General features: G+C 45.6%; 1 protein-coding gene across 10 annotated transcripts in view; it reads right to left on the bottom strand.

Annotated features, from left to right (window-relative positions):
- The window catches only part of cacna1ab (calcium channel, voltage-dependent, P/Q type, alpha 1A subunit, b), a 617,073-nt gene that overhangs the window by 512,321 nt on the left and 86,135 nt on the right, over positions 1-18,617 (bottom strand). For all 10 annotated transcript variants that reach the window (XM_038784774.1, XM_038784777.1, XM_038784770.1 and 7 more), the window contains exon 3: positions 15,262-15,522. In XM_038784774.1, coding sequence (XP_038640702.1) covers positions 15,262-15,522 — 261 coding nt within the window. The remainder of the gene's footprint in view (positions 1-15,261; positions 15,523-18,617) is intronic.

The raw sequence follows: 18,617 nt of genomic DNA, 5'->3' as shown, positions 1-18,617 counted from the left end.
TCAGCTAGTCCCACTCACACTGATCGGAGGCTATGCAAGAGAGGAGCAGGAGGATTTTATGTTCTTGGAGTTGAGAAGAACTGTATGAGAGGCAAGGGAATTAGTTTATTTCAGTTAAGTTTTAGAGAATTTGTAAGGTGCATAATGAACTAGCTTATATTTATTTTTGTTAAGCATTTATAGCACACAAATGTTGAGTCTATCACATTTTGTAATGGAAGCAAAACAATCTTTAATGGGAGAGAGAAAGACAGATTTTCATGCTTTTGTTTTATGACCTTGAGGAGGAGCTAACTATCCACTATTTGATTTTACAATATCTCTTATCTCAGTACTTTTGACCTTGTAGCTTTAAGAACCTGGCTAAGATACAAAAAGCTCCATCTTAACAATACTTCATTATGATTCTTCTGTCCTTGCTAAAACAGAATTCCCTCCAATGTATCATAAGCAACTTCACAGGAGATCCACTAAAATCAATATTGAAGTAGATTTTTTTTTTAAATGTTATTTCTTCAGGAAAATGCATTGTGAAATTAGTACTTAAAATAAAAGTTCCTTCTTTGCAACTGAAACAGTAAATCCTTATGGATATTTCCTAAAATGCTGATTATGCTTTCTGAACCCAAACCGAACCCTAATCCGCTCAACGATCTTAACCTCCCTGTCCTGAATCTGACGACTGTAACTATGGTTTGGTTCCACAGGTACGAGCAGCTCCTCAAGGATCCTGTCCTGGTGCCCATTGTTCACATGAGCCAAGACAGGATCGGCAGCATCATGGAGTACATCAGAATGGAGTCCAATCTTCCCCTCACCCCACCATTCATGCAAAGGACTCCGCATCATTAAATAGTGATTAGAAATATAGAATTTACAGTGCAGAAGGAGGTCACTCATAGAACATACAGTGCAGAAGGAGGCCATTTGGCCCATTGAGTCTGCACCGACCCACTTAAGCCCTCACTTCCACCCTATCCCCGTAACCCAACAACCCCTCCTAACCTTTGGTCACTAAGGGCAATTTATCATGGCCAATCCACCTAACCTGCACGTCTTTGGATTGTGGGAGGAAACCAGAGCACCCGGATTCCCAGCGGGGATTCGAACCTGGGACCCTGGCGCCGTGAAGCCACAGTGCTATCCACTTGTGCTACCATGCTGCCCATCCCATCGAGTCTGCACCGGCCCTTGGAAAGAGCACCCTATCCAAGCCCACACCTCCATTCTATCCCCATAATCCCACCTAACCTTTTTTGGATGCTAAGGGCAATTTAGCATAGCCAATTCACCTAACCTGCACATCTAAGGACTTTGGGAGGAAACCGGAGCACCCGGAGGAAACCCACGCAGACACAGGGAGAACGAGCAGACACCGCACAGACAGTGACCCAAGCTGGGACTCGAACCTGGGACCCTGGGGCTGTGAAGCAACTGTGCTACCGTGCTGCCTTAGGAACTGAAACTGGACTGATATTGCCTGCCAGGGACGCTGAGGTTTATTGCTGCTTCAGCTAACATCAGATAATTCAGCATAGACTGGCTATTAAACCTGGAATTTCCAGTGCCATGTCACCCAGTAGATCAATTTAATCTTTACTGGAATGCTCTGCTCTTACTTGCTTCTCAGTTCAAATCTGTACAGTGAAAAATAAAACCTGCTCTCGTCACTGACAGCCATGAATGAAACAGTGCTAATGAGGGAGAGCAGAGTAGAGTTGTAGATTACTGATAGATAAAATGTTGGAACATCATAGCAGGCTGTGGGCATCAGTGATATTTCAATGCTTTGACCTTCTCTTTCCAATATCAAAACCACAGCATTTCAGGCACTAGTACCCATAGTACTATTAAGTCATTATATTGTTGCACAGGTCACTAGCTTCCCACCTCCTATTGAGCTATGCACCAAGCAAGCCTGCTTGCAACTGCATGTGTCTCACAGCCTTTGCACCTCACTTTCCGATGTCACTTGAACTGGAATTTAGCACTATTCCCTCCTCTTTGAATGATTTCCACTATTAAAAAAATAATAATGAGAAACCAGACAGTACCAGCATCCCCAGATGGAGTTAAACGTTTAGCTGTGTTTTATTGAAGAGGAATATTCGTGAACAGGGGAAAGCAAATCAATGTTAATGTTAATTCTTCTGCTTCTCTTTTTAAGTAAAATGTGCCAAGATATTTTAATATCAAATTAAAAGTGATGGAGCGAATTCATAATCCTCATCCTTGCTATAAATCCTCATGATCCCACTGCACCCAACCCTTGTAACCTATTCCAGCTCCTACCCTCTGACTGTTCTTCCAATTCTGACTTCCCGGACATTCCCTTTCTCTTTACTTTCTTTTATTTATTCATGCATGGGATGTGGGTGCACCCAAAGGCAATGTGCACCCAGTATTGCTGTAAGATAGAAAGTTCCAGAATTTTGACCCAGTGACAATGAAGAAATGGACTGACACAGGCCATGTCCATGTGTGGTAAGACCTGGACAAAATGTAGGCTTGGCCTGAATGTGACATTCACGACACAATTGCCAGCCGATGACCATCGCCAACAAGAGAGAAATTAACCATCTTTCCTTGACATTCAATGGCATTACCATCACTGAATCCCCCACTCAATATCCTGGGGGTTACCATTGAGCAGGAATTGAACTGGACTAGCCATATAAATACAGTGGCTACAAGAGTAGATCAGAGACTGGGGATACTGGGGAAAGCAACTCATCTCCTTACCCCAAAGCCTGCCCACCATCTACAAGGCACAAGTCAGGAGTATGACGGAATACTCTCCATTGACCCAGATTAGTTCAGCTCCAACAAGACTTGAGAAGCTTGACACTGGTTCAAAGCAACCCAATTTATTGCAACCCATTTCACCACCTTAAACTTTCACTCCCTTAATCACTGCTGCATAGTGGTTGCAGAGGTTATCATCTACAAGATGCATTGCAGCAGCTCACCAAGACTCTTTTGACACCACCTTCCAAATCCATGACCTCTATCATGTAGGACAAGAGTGACAGACAGATGGTAACACCACCATCTGCAAGTTCCCCTCCAAGACGCACACTATCCTGACTTGAAACTATATCGCCATTCCTTCACTGATACTGGGTCAAAATCCTGGAACACCCTCCCGACCATCACTATTGATGTATCTACAACACATGGACTGCAGCGGTTCCAGAAGGCAGCTCAACACCAGCTTCTCAAGGGCAATTAGTAATGGATAATAGGGGTGGCATTTGGTGCAGTGGTTAGCACTGGGACTGTGCAGCTGAGGACCCGGGTTTGAATCCCGGCCCTGGGTCACTGTCCATGTGGAGTTTGCACATTCTCCCCATATCTGCGTGGGTTTCACCCCCACAACCCAAAGATGTGCAGGTGAGGTGGATTGGCCACGCTAAATTGCTCCTTAATTGAAAACAAATAATTGGGTACTCTAAATTTATTTTAAGAAAGGAATGGATAGGAAATGCTGGTCTAGTCAGCATGGTTTGGGGAGAACATTGAGTCATATAGCTGTCGTAGGGGTCTGCCATCATGGGCCTACACTATAAATCCCTTCATCTACACTTCTTTTCTCCACACCTTCTTGGTCTCTATCACTATTTTTCTAGTTCCAGATGAGCATGTTTCTCCTTTGCAAAGCACCTTGTTTTACTGCACACAATGTGCTATATAAATGTAACCTATTAAATGGTCCCATGGTAAATGGTTTCTCTGATGCACGATTAGGGGTGGTGTGGCACGATTAGGGGTGGTGTGGGAAAAGAGGGAGGATGGAGGTTAAAACTTGCTACTGAGTTTCTGGTTACTAATTATTATCCAGCATCAGTAATGGTGCATCAGGTGAGGACAAGATTGGTTTTGTCCACCATGTTCCTTCATAATTAAGTAGCCTCTTTACACTAAAAACAAAAGGTCACTCGAGAAAGATTGTTGAGGGTGGTTGCAAATGTGAAACTCTCCCAGCTGGAAGTCAGAACTTCAAGAGAAAAGAGGGAGGGGGAGAGGAACAACAAACAGTGTGACACTGTCCTGACATAGGTCTGGGAACCAATTTACTGAACTCCTGCTCCATCCACACTACTGTCCTTTTTCCAGCTTCCCCTGCAACAATTGAGCAATTGAAGCACTGAATGAACTGGCAGTAAAGGAACAGAGGCTAACTAAATGGAGAAATAAAAATAAAATATGTGTTAAATCTATCTGCAATATCCAGTTTTGATAAACAAGGGTCAATGGGCTCAAGACACAAGCAAACTTATTTGCATCTGCATTTAGATGTAAAAAGAATCAAAACATTGCTTCAAGTGTGCCAATGAGGAGGTTGTCTTTATTCAAAGCCTGCCAGTTGCCAATATTGTGTTTTTTTAAATAATTATTCTTTAAAGATCATCATAGCCACCAGGGAAAGGAATGTTAATATCAGTGATGGCTTTTTTCTGCTGAGTTCATAGAGACATAATTTAGACAAACTGATTTCAATTGAGAGAAAATACTTTTCCGGAAGCTGCAATATTAGGCCCATGGATTCTCCGTGGCTCAATTTGAAAGAAAAAAAACAGGGAATTTAATCAGGTTTTCACGTCATTTTCCTTCCCTTCATTGCACCATTTATCATTAAACTTTATAGTACTGGGAGAAGGTCATATGAAGGATATGCTTTTAGACAGTGGGCCTGATTTAACAGCCCCATTGCGCCCGGCACGGATTCGGGCACACCGGTTAAATCGCGGGAGAGGCCGAAATCAGGATCCGCGCCAGGCATGAACCGGTTCACAATCTAACCGGCCCACTCCCGTTAGCGGGTTCTGGATCCCGCCCATATGTGGCGAGACACCAATTTAGCGCAATTAAGAGCAATTGCCATCTCATTAACGAGATGGAAGCTCAATCTAACAGCCTCCCCGGAACTAACCGACTCCCTAGTGAGAGGTCGTGCAAGCGCCGTTTGGCACTCCTATTTAAAAATGCGAAGCTAGCACGATGGCTGCTGAGAGGGGCTGGAGAGGTGAGTAGCTATTTCCAATCCCCGACATGCAACCCAGGAGCACTGGGAAGCAGCTCTGGGCTTGGGGGGGGGGGGGGGGGGGGGGGAGCAGCATCTGCGGGGTCTACTGGCCATCCTCCAACATTGTGCATACCCAGAATTGGGGCAACTACAGCTTCTGCCTGTTTGTCCTATCAAACATAATACAGCCATGTGCTTAGTTATATGCTGACGGTCACTTTAACTGCTGTTTGTCATTTTTATAAATGACCTGGAAGAGGGTGTAGAAGGATGGGTTAGTAAATTTGCAGATGACACGAAGGTCAGTGGCGTTGTGGATAGTCCTGAAGGATGTTATAGGTTACAGAGGGACATAGATAAGCTGCAGAGCTGGGCTGAGAGGTGGCAGATGGAGTTTAATGCGGAAAAGTGTGAGGTGGTTCACTTTGGAAGGAGTAACAGGAATGCAGAGTACTGGGCTAATGGCAAGATTCTTGGTAGTGTAGATGAACAGAGAGATCTCGGCATCCAGGTACATAAATCCCTGAAAGTTGCCACCCAGGTTAATAGGGCTGTTAAGAAGGCATATGGTGTGCTAGCCTTTATAAGCAGGGGGATTGAGTTTCGGAGCCACGAGGTCATGCTGCAGCTGTACAAAACTCTGGTGCGGCCACACCTGGAGTACTGCGTGCAGTTCTGGTCACCACATTATTGGAAGCATGTGGAAGCTTTGCAAAGGGTTCAGAGGAGATTTACTAGGATGTTGCCTGGTATGGAGGGAAGGTCTTACAAGGAAAGGCTCAGGGACTTGAGGTTGTTTTCGTTAGAGAGGAGAAGGCTGAGAGGTGACTTAATAGAGACATATAAGATAGTCAGAGGGTTAGATAGGGTGGACAGTGAGAGTCCTTTTCCTCGGATGGTGATGACCAACACGAGGGGACATAGCTTTAAATTGAGGGGTGGTAGATATAGGACAGATGTCAGAGGCAGTTTCTTTACTCAGAGAGTAGTAGGGGTGTGGAAAGCCCTGCCTGCAACAGTAGTAGACTCGCCAAATTTAAGGGCATTTAAGTGGTCACTGGATAGACATATGGATGAAAATGGAATAGTGTAGGTCAGATAGGCTTCAGATGGTTTCACGGGTCGCCGCAACATCGAGGGCCGAAGGGCCCGTACTTCGCTGTAATGTTCTAATGTTCTATGTTCTATGTTTTAACTCCCTCTAACTGTGAGCAGCCTCTGGCTGCTCAGCTGAAGGTTATTCTAATAAGGAATTGACGTTGTTAGTTGTGAGAGCACTTCACAGCAGCAGGTTGTGTTTGCTGCTTGCTCCTGAGCATAATCAGGCTGAGCACAGTTACCTTCCATGTGGAATAACCCACTAACACCAAAGATCAAAGCCTGGCGCCCTCCCATTTCGAGTGGCTCAGCAGCTACCTGGTCAGAATGTCAGCAAGAGAAGACTCCCAAGGGGGAAATACTGTGGGCTTGTTAAATTAATAGTATTGTATTCATTAAAAGATAGATGAAAAACTGATCATCATCAGATTAGCAGTTTCAATAATGATGACAGAGCGTTGAACTCTAAACGTGATACTTACAATGGACCACATTTCTCCAAGTACTGGCATACTATACATGGAGAGATTCAGTACACTGCGAACATCTACCATGTCATTTCCACTCATGTCAAGGCTTTCACGTTACAAAATATTCCTCAACAAGCTGGACATGCAGAGTGGTGAGCACTAGGCAGGACATAGGCTCATTACCACCTTCTCAAGGGCAATTCGGGATGGCAATAAATAGTAACCTTGTCGGCAATGAAAAAGCATAGTTGAAGAGGTAGGTTTGGAGGAGAGAGAGCTGCAGTAAAGGCACATGCTGAAAATTGCATAATGCAGAGGATTGGGATGGACAGTATGGCAGGGTTAGAAGACCGAATTCAATCGCTGTGAATCAGAGGTAATTGCTGAGGCAGAATTGACCGTAGTCCTGTAGAAATGTGAAGAGATGTCAGCCAGGTACCCCGCGAACCCAGTGGTGGTGTCGGCCCCGAGGATGTAGGGGCAGTAGAAGCAGCATTTGGGGCTGGGGGCTGCCTTGATATGGGCACCAATCTGCGACAACCAGGGGTTTGCGCCAGCAGGGCTGGATGCGAGGTTTAGGGGGTGGCAGCAGGCAGGGACTGAGCACTTTGGGAACTTGTTTTCAGGGGAAAATTTGTCGGGGTGGAGGACTTCGAGGAAGTGTATGAGTTGCCTAAGGGGAATGGCTTTAGGTACCCGCAGGTTCGGGATTTCGTGAGAGAGGTGCCACCCTTTCTTGGGCTGCTGCCCCTGGGGTTGCAGGATACTGTCGAAGGTGTCAGATATCTGTAAGGAATTGATGGAGTGGGAGGGAGCCCTGGTGGGGGATATTAAGCGAAGATGGGAGGAGGAGCTGGGAGGAGAGGTGGGGGTTGGGATGTGGGTGGAGGCCTTCCGGAGAGTGAATGCATCCTTGCCGTGTGCAAGGTTAAGCCTCATCCAGTTTAAGGTGGCGCATAGGGCCCACATGACGTTGGCGAGAATGAGTAGGTTCTATGGGCACCAATCTGCCCATAGGCAGCATGGTAGCAGTGTGGATAGCACAATTGCTTCACAGCTCCAGGGTCCCAGGTTCGATTCCGGCTTGGGTCACTGTCTGTGCGGAGTCTGCACATCCTCCCCGTGTGTGTGTGGGTTTCCTCTGGGTGCTCCGGTTTCCTCCCACAGTCCAAAGATGTGCAGGTTAGGTGGATTGGCCATGATAAATTGCCCTTAGCATTGGGTGGGGTTACTGGGTTATGGGGATAGGGTGGAGGTGTTGACCTCGGGTGGGGTGCTCTTTCCAAGAGCCGGTGCAGACTTGATGGGCCGAGTGGCCTCCTTCTGCACTGTAAATTCTATGATAATCTATGCAGGGGGAGGGGCGGGAATCACGTCCAGATGTTCTTGGAGTTTCGAAGACTGAAGAGGTTCTGGCAGGGATTTTCGGACGTGACATCCGAGGTGTTGGGTACGGCGTGGTTCCGAGTCTGGAGGTGGTGATATTTGGGGTGCCGGATGATCCAGGAGTCATTCGGATGAGAGAGGTCGACGTTTTGGCCTTTGCCTCCCTGATAGCCTGGAGACAAATTTTGCTCAGTACCTGGCAGAATTCCTGAGGCTGGAGAAGGTCAGGTTCGCCCTGCGAGGGTTGGCAGAGGGGTTCACCCGGAGGTAGAAACCGTTCAGCGATTTCTTTAAAGAGGATTGAGGGGTCAGCAGAGGAGGTTAAAATGGGGAAGGCAGGATGTGGCGGGGTGTTGGTGTCAGGGGAGTAGGAGGTTTGTGGTTGGCTACTGAGTTGATGTGTAGTTCTTCTGGGATTTTGTGTAGATATGTGAAAATGCCTTGAATAAAAATATATTTTTTAATTAATTTGAAGAGGATGAGGATATTGAAATAGATACATCAGGGGATTGGAATTCAGTGGAATGATCAATCTGAGGGCCTTTGTAATGGGAAAGGGAGAGCTGCACAGATGGAAAAACTCAAGCCCTTTTTGACAGTCCCATCAATTCCGTATCACTAGATAAAATTTGGTCCAGATTTTGTCTAGTCATTACCCCACATTTATCCTGTAACGCTAACAAGGGGATCCAGCCGCATGAGAACAGGAAGGCAGTGACAATTCTCAACACACCTGCAGGGTAGCAGGAGAACTCCCCATCTCTGATTGTTGTAATTATAATTCAAAGATTAAGACAAGTTGATAATTAGGTTAAAAAAGCATACGAGATTCTAGGTTTTTAAAAATAGAGGTATAGAGTACAAAAGCAAAAGTTTGCAAATTACTGGTTAGGCCTCAGCTGGAGTATTGTATCCAATTCTGTGAACCGCTCTATAGAAAAGGCTCGAAAGAGTGCAGACAGGGTCGCTAGAATGGCAGAAGAGGGACCAGTTATGTAGAAATGGAGAAGCTGTTTCTGTTTGGAAAAGCAAAGATATGAGGAGATTTAGTAGGTGCTCAAAGTTACAAAGGGCTTTGATAAGAGTAGCTAGAGAGAAACTGTTTCCATTGATCCGAGGATTGATAACCAATACCACAAAGGTTTTTTCTTTCAACAGAGCAAGTTAGGATCTGGTATGGACTGCCAGAAATGATGGACGCAAATGTAATAGTAACTGTCATACTGGTTTAGCTCACTGGGCTAAAACACTGGATTTTAAAGCAGACCAAGCAGGCCAGCAGCACGGTTCAATTCCCGTACCAGCCTCCCGGACAGGCGCCGGAATGTGGCGACTAGGGACTTTTCACAGTAACTTCATTGAAGCCTACTCGTGACAATAAGCTATTTTCATTTTCATAAGGGAATTGGATACATTCCTGAAAAAGAGGGAAAAAATGCAAGACTATATGTGTAAGGCCAGGGGTTTGGGATTTCAATGGCTCTTTCAAAGAGCCATCACAGGAACAGTGGTTGAATGGCCTCTTGCAATAATCCTGCTATCAAGGATTTTTTCTTATTCATTCATGGGATGTGGGCATCACTGGCTAGATCAGCATTTATTACCCATCCCTAATTGCCCTTGAGAAAGTGGCAGAAAGCCACCTTCATGAACCGCAGCAGTCCATTTGGTGTAGCTGTCTGCTGCTCTGGTCTTTCTAGACAGCATTGGTCGTTGGTTTGGAAAGTGGTGTCTAAGGAGTCTCGGTTAGTTGATGTAGTGTATCTTGTAGATGGTACACACGGCTGTCACTGTGCATTGGTAGTGGAAGGAATGAATATTTGTAGATAGAATGCCAACCAAGTGGGCTGCTTTAGTCTGGATGGTGTTGAGATTCTCGAATGTCGTTGGAGTTGCACTCATCCAGGCAAGTGGGGAGTATTCCATCACAGTGGAACAGTGGTTAGCACTGTGGCCTCACAGCGTCATGGACCCAAATTGAATTCCGGCCTTGGATCATTGTCTGTATGGAGTTTGTACATTCTCCCCATGTGTGTGTGGGATTCCTCTGGGTGCTCCGGTTTCATCCCACAGTCCAAAGATATGCAGATTAGGTGGATTGGCGATGACAAATTACCCCTTAGTGTCCTGGGATCTGAAGGTTAGGTTATGGAGTTACAGGCATCCGGTGGGGTGTAGTGGGGAGTGGACATGGGTAGAATGCTCTTTCAAATGGTTGGTGCAGAATCGATGGCCAAAGGGCCTCCTTCTCCAGTGTGCTTTGTAGATGGTGGACAGACATCCGTGAGTCAGGAGGTGAGTTACTTACAACAGGGTTCTTAACCTCTGACCTGCCCTTGAAGCCACAATGTTTATATGGCTAGTCCAGTCCAGGGCTGGTTTAGCTCACTGGGCTAAATCGCTGGCTTTTAAAGCAGACCAAGCAGGCCAGCAGCACGGTTCGATTCCCGTACCAGCCTCCCCGAACAGGCGCCGAAATGTGGCGACTAGGGGCTTTTCACAGTAACTTCATTGAAGCCTACTCGTGACAATAAGCGATTTTCATTTCATTTCATTTTCAGTTCAGTTTATGGTCAATGGTAATCTTCAGAATGTTGACAGTGGAGAATTCAGTGATGGTAATGCCATTGAATGTCAATAGGTGATCGGTTTGGAAATCATTAGTAGTAGTGATCCAAGTTAATAAGATGCTCAAAAACAAGCCTGAGGTTCAATTTCTAGAGCAGCAGTATTGAAAAGCAAATGTTACATTAAACTTGCATCAAACCTTGTTGGACCACACTTGGATACTGTAGACAATTCTGTTCTTCAAATTATGGAGAAGGATATAGAAATGTTGTAGAATATGCAAAAAAGATTCACAAGGTTGACACCGGAACCTAGAGATATACTTTTCAGTAAAGACTAAACTTTCTGGGACTACTTTCTTTAGAAATAAGAAGGATAACCCAACAGAGGTCTGTAATCTTATGAAGTGGTAAGGCAGTCATAGAAAAGATAGTCCCATTTGTGCTGGTGTCCAAAATTCGGACCCCTAAATACAAGTGTCACCAATAAATCCAATACGGTGTTCAAGAGAAGCTCATTTGCTCAGGGTGATGAGAGTATAGATATTGATACTACGTGGGAGTGGTTGAGGCAAAATAGCGTAGATGCATTTAGGGGGAAGGTAGATTAGCACAGGTGTAAGGATTAGAACGCAATGTTCTTCGGATTGGATGAAGAGGGAGGGTAGGGCAGGCTTGTGTGAAGCATAAATACTGTAGAACCCGATTGAGACTTTTTTCTGTGATGCAGCCTCTATGAATTTGGGTTTCTCTGTGGAACAGAAAATTTAAGATGATCCAAGTAAATTTTTCTAAATCGTTAAGGAAGTTAAAAGTTGATCGTGGAAAATTGTTCTTCATAAAAAAAGGGTCTAAATTCGAGGGAGTGCAAAACAAGTTAAGAAGCAAGAGAGCACAAAAAAAGATGCAAGCGAGCGTATCAAATGTAACAGAGTTGTAAAATGAATGAATCAAGCAAGTGCGTAAGCCCAAGTGAAGCAATTATATACGACTGGATTGTGAGATATGAGAAACTGTGTAAATTGGGGCCAAACTATCAAAAAGGTCAGTATTGATGGTCTTAATCTTTGAACAAGAATTTTTCAGAATTGAAATTTAAATAATTTGTATTCATATACATAATCCTGCATATAGTTTGCCATAACACTTAGAAAATTGTGCTTTGCACAAAATTATAAGATGGCTGAATTTTTTTCAGCAAGTGGGTCATGTTAATGTGCTTTCTGAAAAACTTTACACTATCCACTTCTGTAGCTGCCTCTCATCAAACATCGCCCAAACTTCTACTAATTACTTCTACCAATTACTCTACTTTACCTTGATGTGGAGATGCCGGCGTTGGACTGGGGTGAGCACAGTAAGAAATCTTACAGCACCAGGTTAAAGTCCAACAGGTTTGTTTCAAACACGAGCTTTCGGAGCGCAGCTCCTTCCTCAGGTGAATGTGAACATATCTCTTCATTCACCTAAGGAGCAGTGTTCCGAAAGCTCGTGTTTGAAACAAACCTGTTGGACTTTAACCTGGTGTTGTAAGACTTCTTACTCTACTTTACCTTAAGCAATACCATAGTGCTCTGAATATTTAATACACAATACCTTAAGAATCAGACTAAAATATTGCCTTAAAAAATTATATAGACTCTTGTAAATCCCCAATAAATATACAACATTGTGAGGCAGAAGAATACACACCCTTTGCAATCATGATGGACCATACAATATCACACTGCACAATATTAGAAGCAATTCAGTAATGGTTAGTGGTTGAAGCAAATACTATTGATACATTTAAGGGGAAACTAAACAAGGATTTGATGGAGACGTGTATAGTTGATTACAACGGCGTTAGGTGAGGAAAGATAGGAGGAGGCTCACTGGCAAGGGATTGGTTGGGCCAAACTACCAGTTTTTGTGTCTTTTATCCCATGTAATCAATCCTATGGAACAAACATTTTCCATTGGTTAGCTATCCAATCACAGGTATATATCTGATTGCATATAATTTGATATCTGTATTATCCAGCACAGGACCTACGGGGTGGGAATACTCATCTTCTCCATGCTTCTTACGGAGTACGTGCTCCCCTACTAGGAGCGGGGTATGTCAATTACCCAGTGTATACAAGGTCGGCCAGTAAGGCACCAACCAAGCAGGTACCTAGTAGGGGTCTACCAGGATATACCTCTGTAGTTGCCTGGGCTTCTGTGCTACATAGCCTTGGCCCTTATTTTCTCTGAGATTTCCTCCTCCATACATCCATTTTGCATCCTCCGGTGCATTCTACATCCCTGAGGAAGGTGCAGGGTCTGTATATATCATTTGTAAATAAAACTTGTTCTTATTTTTACTCCCCGTGTCCTTATTAAATTATCACTGCTGTTAAACTAGTGCCATGGCACCACTGAAAATAAACAATTTAATTTCAAAAGTAGTTGCTATTTACAAAGTGATATTTCAGAACAGGTCAGTGATGAAGATCTAGCAGGAGAGAAAGGGAGTTGTCCTGGGGTAAGGTCAGGGGCACAAGTCAAAGGTACAGGCCTGGAGGGATTTGAAAGATGAAGCTGAAAGGGTATATAACCTCTGGAGGGAATGTGGGCAAAGAAGCTCAGGGGATGGACAAATAACACTTTAAAATAAAACTGGCAACAGGAGAACAAGAAACAGGCTGCTGAATGCACCGGAGGATGCAAAATGGATGTATGGAGGAGGAAATCTCAGAGAAAATAAGGGCCAAGGCTGTGTAGCACAGAAATCCAAGCAAGTACAGAGGTATATCTTAATGCAGATAAAACATGAAATTACAAGGACAGCATCTGAGAAATTCAGTCGCTGAAATAATAAGATGATAGATCAATTATGAAGAGAATGATGGGATAATATTGGATCCAGGCAATTGTGCAGAGATGAAGCAAAATTGACTTGGGGGGAATGCTTGGTGGAGTTTTAGATATCCTGGTCCTTCACCTGAGGTTTTGGTTCAAATCCAGCCCAGAGTGATGGGTTGAAAGTTGTAAAAGTCCCATGTGAAATCAATTTGGCAATCGCAATCTACTTCTTCACCAAACTATTTTTTTTTTTTAATCACCCACAGGTCAAGTTAGCAGTGCGTGGGAGGGGGCGAGGGTAAGCAAACGTGCAATCGGGGCTACGTTTCTGAAATTAGGGCAGAGTAGAAGTCTCTGTGCAATACCTGATCTGAAATTTAAGGGCAGCATGGTAGCATTGTGGATAGCACAATCGCTTCACAGCTCCAGGGTCCCAGGTTCGATTCCGGCTTGGGTCACTGTCTGTGCGGAGTCTGCACATCCTCCCCGAGTGTGCGTGGGTTTCCTCCGGGTGCTCCGGTTTCCTCCCACAGTCCAAAGATGTGCAGGTTAGGTGGATTGGCCATGATAAATTGCCCTTAGTGTCCAAAATTGCCCTTAGTGTTGAGTGGGGTTACTGGGTTATGGGGATAGGGTGGAAGTGTTAACCTTGGGTAGGGTGTTCTTTCCAGGAGCCGGTGCAGACTCGATGGGCCGAATGGCCTCCTTCTGCACTGTAAATTCTATGTATCTAAAAAAATGCTGGATTCTGACATTCCTCAGGGAACTGAGGCAGTAACTACAGCTCAGTGAAGGATGTGGTTTAGGTAAGAGTTGGGGTATCACCATCACACAGATGAAGCCTTCCAGGTGGTGTAAATTCTCATTACAAATGTGCCTGCATGCTATTTTTAATAAATATTTTTCTATTTTGTTTTACAGTGCTCAAATAGAATATAGAAATTTGATAGACCATTATGGAAGCACAGTATCTGAACAGATATTACATAAGCAAAGCCACTGTTTTTTTAGTCTGCACCAAAAAAAAACAGGCAGAACACAATCTCCAGAACATGGATTCCAAATAATAGAGGCAATTTAACTGAACCAATTTCTAGGAGCCCCAGAGATAGAAATTCAGAAACATGCACATCCGGTGTGTTATCTTTCCATCCTTTCCCAGATGCATGCGAATTAAATAAAACCAGAGAGGTGCTGATTAGGATCTTATACCAGTGTAGACTCCAATCAATCTGTGCATCTTATCTGTGTGAACATGTGTCCAGCGGAGTGCATGTGAACACACGCATGAAAAAAAAATCCTATTCATCACCCCCAACTGCTCTGAATGGTTCCTTAAAATAGGTACAGTCCCACGTCAGCAACACCAGTTAATGCATCCCTCTCCCATCAGGCATTTAAACCAGCTCAGAATCACTACCAATAAAGGCTTCGAAAATTTATTCCAAGAAAAGAAAAAAAAACGATTGGCCGGGGTGCACTAATGATAAATATTTGCAAATGGCTGTATATATTCCCGCAAAGTGAAACTGCATCACGGTACGGAGGAATTTTTATGCATTGCAATATTTAGTCGTGATTAGTTTTATTTGGGGGGGGGGGGGGGGGCAAACGGCTGCAATGGCAGTGCAATCGCCATCCGATTTACATGAAGGGCCAGCCTGTCACAGCAAAATGCTGCCACATTGTACCAGTGAAACTGACACGGTGCTGTCGTTTTACCAGGAAGCGAAACTGACAAATCGGTGCTCCCCCGGTGTGCAGTGGACATGGTTTTGGATTCATCAACCCGACCGAGAGAGAGAGAGAATTTGCTCGGCATGCAATATATCAAATAAATTTGTAGACGGATTAAGAAATAAAAATGGAAAAGGAAAAAGGATATGGCCATTCAGTGATCTTTTTGGCATATTTTCTTACAAAGTTGTCTTCACTGAAGAGAAAGAGAGATCGGTTAACTGTCAAGCAGTTTTGTCGGACTGGGATGGGGTTGTAGAGAGCCATGGTCCGGGCCCTTTGAGCCATCGACTGCTTGTACATCCTCTGAGGAGCCCCCGGCGGTCCGCCCTGGCGGCTGCCGCCGCGTCCTGCGCCTCCTGGACCGGCTCCATACCTGGCCGGCACTTCGTCTCCAAATCTCGCCATTCTATAAACAGACGCCAAAGATCACCATTCAGTAGAGAAACACGGCAACTCCACATTACATCCCATCTGTTCCATGCAATTAGTTCATAGGATTTTTTTTTTCCTTTTCCCCCTCGTTTTTTTATATCTAGTTGTTCATTGTCCAGCGCCTCATTCCTCCATCAGAAACTGGATCCTCTGCAGATTTTTTTAAAAAGAAAAACAATTTCCCCCCTTTCGTGTCGAAAGCAAAAGATAAAATCAGATCCGGTATTTTCTCTGTCGTTTTTTTTTTGCATCTGCAGTTTTTTCCCCCTCTCTGTCTATGCTCCCGGTCGCCTTTGCATCATCTGCATTTCAGAGCTGTAGAATCCCAGAGTAAAATCCACACAGCCTCCCAAGCAAGCGTCCACCATCCACTCATTGCCTTTCACCGGCTGCCTTCACAGACTGCGTCGCCAAACATTTTTCCTCCTCTTCTCAGGTATCTACATTAATCAGAATCTAGGGTGCCAGTTGTGCCCGGTCGACTGACTGAGTGTATCAATTGGGGGGGGTGTGGAGGAGAGAGGGGAGGGGGGGAGGTGATGGTGGTGGGTGAAGCATCTGATCAGATCGATGCGGCCAACCAACAGCCCACAGCATCAAAGCCAGCCACATGATTCCGGCTGCCCAATGAGGGACCAAAACCCAGATTTTATTCAAAAAGAAAAAAGACTGAGGGAGAGGAAAGCCAACACATTCTCTCGTTCTCCTTATTCTTTTTTTAAATCAAGGAGCCACCCTAGCCTGATGTGGGAGGGGAGCTAGGCAAAAACTGGATTTTAAAGAACATCACCAAGTGGTCAAACCCCCAGGTTAAGTAATTGGTCCCTCAAGTGCCGATCATTCACTGACCCAGATTTTGTGGTGCCAAGAAAGGGCAGTTCTCGTACTTTCTATTAACATTTGGTCAATCTGGGGCGTTTTACCTCCTCTCTGTTCACCCCTTCCTCCACGAAACCCCTACCCGTTCCAAGGATTGTGAAGCAGCACTTCACCAGGGCCTAATCTTACACCTACGTTGCATATCCTTCACACTGCTTCCCAATCACTCAGAAACCAATGTGTTCTACATGGTGTTTCATCATTTCTTTCTTCATGTGCCCTTGAACACCCCCCTCCCCCGCTCCCTGCCCATCCACTAGTTTAATATGGTATCCATCCAACTCCTTTTTAAAAAGTGTCCATTACATTTTAATTGTTTTGCCTGACAACATGTTCTTCTACATACACACAACTCTGATGAGGCAGGAATCCTTTTAATCTCAATCATTTCATCCTTGATTTCTAGCCCCCCCCCTCCGAAATTAAATAATCTGCTTTCTTCCGCATTATCAAATCCTTTCAGAATTTGAATTATACGTTTATACGCTAGCCCTTTCTTATTTTTATTGTAAAGTATCCTCACTTCAGTGAACCTTGCTGCACAAGCAAGAACTCCAATTCTTGAAGTTTCTCTTCAGTCGTGGACTTTTAATGTGCTTTCATATTGGGGGACAAAATGTTAGCGGTAGTGGGTTTTGTAAAATAAATTACCAGGCAAGATCAAAGCAACAAAAAAAAACAGAAATTAGGAGCAGAGAAGGCCAATTGATGCCTCAAGCCTGCTCTGCCATTTGATAAGATCAATGCTGAGCTGATTGCGGTCTCTAAACTTCCTGTCTACCCCTGATTCTCATTGACTCCCTTGTCAGCTAAGGATCAAACTCACTACCTGGGAGTCCAGGTGGCTAGGAGCTGGGGGGCCCTACACAAACTTAACCTCACTAGGCTGGTGGAGCAAATGGAGGAGGAGTTTAAAAGATGGGACATGTTGCCGCTGTCGCTGGCGGGCAGGTGCAGTCAGTCAAGATGACGGTGCTCCCGAGGTTTTTGTTCCTGTTCCAGTGCCTACCCATCCTTATCACGAAGGCCTTTTTTAGGAGGGTCAATAGGAGTATTATGGGATTCGTATGGGTGCATGGGACTCCGAGGTGAGAAGGGTGTTTTTGGAGCGGGGCAGGGATAGGGGTGGCTGGCGCTGCCCAACCTCTGTGGGTACTATTGGGCTGCCAACGCAGCAATGGTGCGTAAGTGGGTAATGGACGGGGTAGGGGCAGCATGGAAGAGGATGGAGATGGCGTCCTGTGTGGAGCCTGGAGGCGCTGGTAACGGCGTCGTTGCCGCTCCCTCCAACGAGGTATACCACGAGCCCGGTGGTGGCGGCTACCCTCAAAATCTGGGGGCAATGGAGATGGCATGGGGGGAGGTGGGGGGCTCGATGGAGTCCCCGATACGGGGGAACCACCGGTCTGTACCAGGGAGCATCGATGGCGGGTTTCTTGGCTGGCACAGGGTAGGTATTAGGAGGTTGAGGGACTTGTTTGTGGATGGGAGGTTTGCGAGCCAGGGTGAGTTAGAGGGGAAGTTTGGGCTCCCCCCGGGGAACATGTTTAGGTACATGCAGGTTAGGGCGTTTGCCAGGCGGCAGGTGGAGGGGTTCCCTCTGCTGCCCCCACGTGAGGGACGGGACAGGGTGCTCTCGGGGGTGCGGGTTGGAGGGGGGAGGATTTCGGACGTGTACCACGTCATGCAGGAGGTGGATGAGGCCTCGGTGGAGGAGCTGAAGGGTAAATGGGAAGAGGAGCTGGGTGAGGAGATTGAGGAGGGTACGTGGGCGGATGCCCTGCAAAGAGTGAATTCCTCCTCTTCCTGTGCGAGGCTTAGCCTCATACAGTTCAAGGTGCTACATAGGGCCCACGTGATCGGGACGAGGATGAGTAGGTTTCTCGGGTGCGAAGACAGGTGTGCTAGGTGCTCGGGGAGCCCAGCGAACAACGTCCATATGTTCTGGGCATGCCCAGCGCTGGGGGAATTTTGGAAGGGGGTAGCAAGGACGGTGTCGAGGATGGTAGGATCCAGGGTCAAGCCAGGCTGGGGACCCGCAATTTTTGGGGTTGCAGTGGAGCCGGGAGTGCAGGAGGCAAAAGAAGCCAGTGTTCTGGCCTTCGCGTCCCTAGTAGCCCGGCGGAGGATTTTGCTTCAATGGAAGGATGCGAGGCCCTCAAGCGTGGAGGCCTGGATCAATGATATGGC

Source organism: Scyliorhinus canicula, chromosome 25, assembly GCF_902713615.1.
Source record: "Scyliorhinus canicula chromosome 25, sScyCan1.1, whole genome shotgun sequence".
NCBI lineage: Eukaryota > Metazoa > Chordata > Chondrichthyes > Carcharhiniformes > Scyliorhinidae > Scyliorhinus > Scyliorhinus canicula.
This window is presented reverse-complemented; position numbering and strand designations above follow the sequence as displayed.